Source organism: Pogona vitticeps, chromosome 5, assembly GCF_051106095.1.
Source record: "Pogona vitticeps strain Pit_001003342236 chromosome 5, PviZW2.1, whole genome shotgun sequence".
In the NCBI taxonomy this organism is placed as follows: Eukaryota; Metazoa; Chordata; class Lepidosauria; order Squamata; family Agamidae; genus Pogona; species Pogona vitticeps.
Genome location: NC_135787.1, coordinates 2492265 through 2498333, shown reverse-complemented (window position 1 = coordinate 2498333; position 6069 = coordinate 2492265). Strand labels below are relative to the sequence as shown.

Genomic DNA, 6069 nt, shown 5'->3' with positions numbered 1-6069 from the left:
TAATACTAGGCTCCTACTGTACACTGCTTCAGGTGAATTCCTGGCACCAGCAGCTTTCTGTCCTCATCGTGACAGAAAGAATGTAAGCCCACTGATTGGGGTTCTGTCTGGTTCAAACCCACCCCTGACCCTACAGAGCAAAGAAAACGCACTTCCAGCTTCAACCCCTGCTTTGCTTTGCTTCCCTTTCCCCTTTTGAGGAGGGGACCCTCGATGTACCACCTCCTCCTTTCCAAAGGTCTGCCGTAATGGTTACGTTGCATCCCCCATGGGGAAGAAGGGCAGCAAAGGACAGATATTCGTGGAGCGTTGCCCAGCTCCAACCAGAATTCAACCCACTGCAGTTAACGGATGATAGACTACACACTCCCATCACTGCTGTTGTTGTCAGAAGAGGCTATGTTTAATGGAATCGGATGTCTTTTATTGTGACCAGTAGATTTCCCGAAGGGGCTTGACTCTGAAAAGAAGGGTCTTCTGCCTTGCCGTATTCTTCTGTTGCTCCAAAAACCAGGCGTGCCAAATTCAGGTTTCATCAATATCCAGCTTCTCCTTACAAACCCACCTTCTCAGTTGGTGGCAGTCGGAATGCTCCCAGTTGAGTCCGTCAACAGAAGGGTCTATGAACGCACAATCTGAGTAGTCATCCAGAGGGGTGGGGACACCACGAGACCAATACCTGGGGGAAGTGACCCAGAAAAGTCAGAAGGGAGCTGGGAAGACACACGCAGCGGAACAAGGAGGGGGCGAGAAGCCTTGGGCCCTAAGGGGACTGGGCATCCATGCAGCCCTTAAATGTTCGGTGAGGAGAGGGTGACCTTTCCAGGGATGAGAAAAGTCAGTTTGGGGGATTAAAGCTCTTGGAAAACCGGGCCTGCACATATTGCTGGATACATGGCCTACATATTCTGGAATACAGTGGGGTCTCTACTTAAGAACTTAAATCTGTATTGGAAGGTGGTTCTCAAGTGGAAACGTTCTTATGTAGAATCTGCATTTCCCATAGGAATGCATTGAAAACCATTTAATCCGTATCTGCTCTTTTCGGTCCATAGAAACTAATGGGAAGCTGCTATTCCGCCTTCTGCCACTAGAGGGGGATATTTTTTCTTTTTTTCCTTAGGTCAGGGAACAATGTTAAAAGCACTTCTGACGAAGCTAATTTTGAAGCAATGGACTGAAAACCAATTAATCTGTTCTGGCTGTTTTTTTGTTATGTAGAGGTGCGTTCGTACATTGAAGCATTAGTTCCCATAGGAACTAATGCAAAGCTGGTTAATATGTACTCTACCACTAGGGGGAGAATTTTTTTAAACTAAGATGACCTAAGGTTAAAAAAAGAGCAGGAAAGGTTTTTTTTCCTGTTCTTATCTAGAATTTCTGTTCTCAAGTAGAAGCAAAATTTAGCAAACGGAGCTGTTCTTAAGTAGAATTGTTCTTAAGTAGGGACGTTCTTAAGTAGAGACCCCACTGTATAGAGTCCAAAAAGGGTGATCTTTCCCAAACTGCAGACATTCCTAATGTTCTCTCTCCACCTTTCAAGACTTTGCGGTCTCTGGAAGGTGGGCATGACAGACAGAAAATGAACATCTGTGTGTGCAGGAGAACATCTCAGCTACTTCTGCTCCATAGCACAGACCTCTTTGCCTCTCTGGTTCTCCATTCCCTCTAAGGACCACCCCCCCCAGGATTGTTTCAAGGGTGGACCAAAGAAGATGAGAAAACAGCTGTGATATTCATCATGGAGTCATTATGCAGTGTGACATCATTTCCAACTGATGGCCCTCCTCAGAGGTTTGCCTAGGAACAAAGGACCCAGGCACACTTTTCCATCCCCCCTCCCATTCTGGGACCACTCAGAGACCACTGTGCCACACACACTCTGAGTTATCTTAGCTGGTCTTCTCCCAGAAAGCCCATTGTGTGGTGGGATGAGCTCCTGGACCCTGTACTCCAACCCACTGACCCCCACTAGCACAAAGTGTTCAGATACAAGAGGTTAAAACGGATCTCTCCAGATGTTCACAGATGTTTACGAGTCTACGTAATCCAAAGGAACTTCTTTCTAGCAAGCTAACAGTTAAATATTCAAAGCATAAGCAGGCCTCTTTGACTTCTCAAGACAACCTAAAGCTTCTGGGGAGTGCAAAGCTCTTCTCTGCCACACCTCGTTCTGCGCTTAGGGAGGCTTCTGTAACCCCATCACCCCAGAGGCTCTGCCAAGACCTTGATCTGGCCCACAGCCCTTCCCGGGTCTTTTGAAGGGAAAATAGGAGGGGATTCAGTGACAGTCCACCCTCATTGGACTGAACTTTCCAAAACTCCAACTTGGTAGGGGAAAAAAAAGAAAAGAAAGTGGCTGCCTTGCTGAGCCCCTTGCCCTACGTCCAGCTTTTACTTGGGATATAAGATCTCAATCATCCCAGAGAGCATGACATGTAATTATGGGGTCAAGTAACAAGGAAGCCAGATTTCAGTTGAGTGTCAGGAAAACCTTCTTAACTGTTAGAGCAGGACAAGAATGGAACCCATGACCTCAGGCAGTGGGGGGGGGGGGAACGTGAGCGTTCTAACACTGGAGAAATTCAAAAGAAAATTGGACAAGTGCTTTGATTTGGATTCCCTTCCTTGAGCAGGGAGTTGGGCTCAGTGGCGTTGGAGGCCTCTTCCAACTCCGTGATTCAATGATGCTCTAATTCTTTAAGACCTCAAAGAAGCATTTTACAAAGGGTGGAGGCTCTACGTTGTGCAAAACATGGTCCGACAGGGGTAGACGCGCGGAAGCGGCACCTGCTGGGGCGCCCGCCTTGCAAACTCACTGTGTTATCACCCGGGAGCCGTCTGTCCATTCCCAGTCGCCCTCCACGTTTTCATCTGAAAGGCCGATCCAGGTGGGCTCACTGAGCTGAGTACTGAGGAAGAACTGCGGAAAAAGGAAAAGGAAAAGGCAGAGCCGCTTCACCTAAGCGAAGGCCATGTTCAATTACCCAAGCATGACCATCACAGCAACGGAGAGGGACCACCGCTCCTGGCCTTCGGATCTCCTCTGACATCTTTAGAAGGAAGACGCACACTCAGTTCTGCTTTCTGGGAGGACCTTGTCTCCCCAGCGCTCTGCTGAGGATATCCTCGAATTCCAGAGCAATCTGGACATGTTTGGAGGGCGGGCTTGCATGTGGAGCCCCGGGGGGGGGGTCACTGGAGGGACTTCCACCATCATGGGGTGCCGTGGGAGCATACCCTCGAATGCAGCCAAGATTTCCCCCTTGTGACAAGGCATTATAGCTTCCGGGTCTTCCCCATCCCCCTATGACTCAATTTGTTTCTACTCTTGAACTTGATGTCCTCTACAAAGGTGTGCATAAATTGGACTTCTATCGTCTCCAGAGTTGACCGACTCAACTGAGAACAATGGGAGATCCCAGCAGCCACTTTCGCCTTCCCTCCCCCACCAAAACCACCAACAGAACCCCAAAACAGACGTGCCGGCCTGTTTTTCTTTTCGGTGGACATTTGAGCACACCTGCGTGCAAGTGGCAGTGGTAAGAACCGGGTCCTCCACGCTGGCTGGCATGGCTTGTTTCTGTGGTAAAGATCTTATTCTTGTTACCTTCAGTGGTGTGTGTGTTCGCATGTGTGCACATCCTCCTTCAAAACCACCTTCACGTCTCATAGGGATATATTCTCTCCCCCCCCCCAGTTCAAACTCCTTCCCCCTTTCCAGCAGGGGAGGCATCAGAAGCTTCAGAGAAAGGTGCCCCTTCCTCCAGCCTCCATCATCTTTCGCTGTAAAAGGTTTCTCTGGGCATCATTTGACTCCAGAGACATTATGGGGAATAAAAGTGGCAAACAGCTGGACTGTGGTCCCTTTTTATTTTAATTTTAATTTATTTTTAAATCCTAGGGTCTTTGGCTACCACCAGATGCCAGGATGGACACCAAGAGGAACCTCTTGAAAAAGTGATCAGCAAAAACCACGCAGGACAAGGATGGGAGGAAGGTGGAAAGGGGGAGACCAGGAGGGGGCAGTGAATGGTCCCCCACACCCCAAGCCATTGGAAGGGGTTGGTAAAGCTGCACCCATAGCAGCAAGCAGCCCATGTGGTTCGGATCAGGTCCTTTCCCAAAGGAACGGCTGTGAGGGATCCCGGCACCATCGCCTGCGTTGACTCTGAGGACCTCTCAAAGGCCAGGATGTGCCAAGTGAGAGATTCTGGAGAGCCTCAGAGCGGCAGGAATCCACTGGCCCTGATTAAGATATGCCACTTCCCTCTTCCTAATGGCAGGGCCGGCGTTAGGTTCACAGCTTTTTTCGTTTTCCAGGTCCCAAATATTGGGCGGGGGAAAGAAGAAAGGTGTAAAACCTGAGGTTCAGGCTCTCCAAAGGACTGTCTCTCTCCCTTTACAAAGCCTCACATGAATGAAGAGGCTCGGGAAGGAGGGGGGTGCCTTCACTTGGCCCCGCCCCTTTCACAAGGACATCGGGTGAGGACCTGGGAGAGGACTCCCCCCCCCCCCCCCGGTGGAACTCCCTCCCTCGGGAGGTGCTGTTGGTTCTTTCCTTCCATGGCAGGTGAAAACACACCTCTTCAGAGGTTTTCGGGCAATCAGAAGACACTCGAGATGGGGGGGGGGGGTCTTTCAAAATTTATAATTTTAAAATAATGCTTTATATAGTCTGAAGTTTTAAATCTCAGTCCATGTGTTTTAATTAATTGTTGGCTTTAAACGTATTGGATGCCCCCCCCCCCCCGCCGGTCCCCACTAGAGGAATAAGGCAGGATAAGATTAAATCAGGATAAATCCAAATATCAACAAAACCTGCTCATCATCTGTCAGGATAGAAGTCAAGTGGGCATCTCTTGACGTGCAGAAGTTCTCGGCGTCGTACCAGGTCTTCTCTATGTCCGAAATGTAGAACAGGCTCCTCCCAAAAACCTCCCAGTGATCACCAGACCGCGACAGCTTCCCTTTCTTGAAGATGGTCTCTAAGAGAGGAAGAGCGCAAAGAGACAGGCCTGACGTACAAACTGGCGTCCCTCGTGTGCAAGCCTGCAAAGGGAGGGCAAGGCACCGCTGGGCGGGAAGCCTCTTGCTCGGTGTAGTAAGTCATGAGTCGAGCCCACCCAGTGAATCTGTGGGGCTTACGGAAGAGTGGACTCACCCAATCCCCACCGATTCAATGGGCTTACTCTAGCTGTAACATACTATGCCATGGAGAGAATTTCAGCATGTTAGGCTGCTTCCCCCCCTCATTGAACTCTCCTTCATCCAAGGTTCAGAATTCAGATGATGCTCTGCAAGGGATGCTTGCTTTGGCCTCAGTTTGGAATCCATGACCTCCCAGATGCCTCCCAGTTCTACAAGGTGATGATAGCCTGATCTCAACGTTTGAAATTCCATGGACTAGCTGGCCCTTGAATTCTCCAGCTGAGCCATGAGAGTCCATTTAGAAAAGATAGATACTTACGGTACTTCGCTTTCCGGTGGCCATAGGCCTTTTCAGATTCTGCTAAGTGTTTCGGCAGCTGCAGGACTTCATCTGCTACCTGTATGTCTAAGAGCATTACAGGAGGAGTGTGAATTTCTGTAAATCCGTCTGTGCCCCTAACACACTTGTTTCTGGGTTTGTTTAAATATCTGAATCCTCACAGACTGGGATACCCAAGATACGTTGGCTATAAAATGAAAGGCGGGCACTTTGTATTTGCATCTTGGAGATATAAATACGACCTGCAAGACCACAAGTGCCACTAGGGCCCAATTCCCTCCCCAGAACTGGCCGAGGCACTCACTGGGCTTTGTACAGTGCTGGGGATCGTTGGTTGTCTTTGACACACCAAACCCAGCAGGAGCCCAACCGATCCTTCCCCACCTCCCCAGGCACCTGACCACTTCTGCATGGAGGCGGGACAGGGAGTCACCCCATTCAGTCAGTGAGTGGACAGCTGCGTGGGGAGGCAGGGAAGGGCCATCTGGGCTCCTGCTGCGATTGGCACTCCGACAATGACGGACCCAAGTGCTACGCAGAGTCCAGTGAGTGGCCCAGCTGGTTCTGAGGGAGGGAAT

At 49.8% G+C, this 6069-nt stretch overlaps 1 protein-coding gene across 1 annotated transcript; it reads right to left on the bottom strand.

Annotated features, from left to right (window-relative positions):
• Window positions 1-402: 402 nt before the first annotated feature.
• On the bottom strand, window positions 403-5725 carry LOC110079845 (CD209 antigen-like protein D). The gene is made up of 4 exons (XM_073002173.2): window positions 5471-5725; window positions 4822-4988; window positions 2820-2923; window positions 403-679 (listed from the first exon to the last, which is right to left on the bottom strand). Exons 1-4 carry the CDS (start codon window positions 5565-5567, stop codon window positions 526-528), a joined length of 522 nt encoding a protein of 173 aa, XP_072858274.2. The 5' UTR covers window positions 5568-5725; the 3' UTR covers window positions 403-525.
• Window positions 5726-6069: the final 344 nt, after the last annotated feature.

What these genes read in the sequence shown, in the direction of transcription:
- LOC110079845 (XM_073002173.2), bottom strand. Translation starts at nt 5,567, where the DNA reads ATGCTCTTAGACATACAGGTAGCAGATGAAGTCCTGCAGCTGCCGAAA. An exon ending in CCACCGGAAAGCGAAGTACC is followed by an intron (nt 4,989 to 5,470) that starts GTAAGTATCTAT and finishes TTCCTCTCTTAG; the next exon opens with AGACCATCTTCAAGAAAGGG. An exon ending in GGCTCCCGGGTGATAACACA is followed by an intron (nt 680 to 2,819) that starts GTGAGTTTGCAA and finishes CACTTCCCCCAG; the next exon opens with GTATTGGTCTCGTGGTGTCC.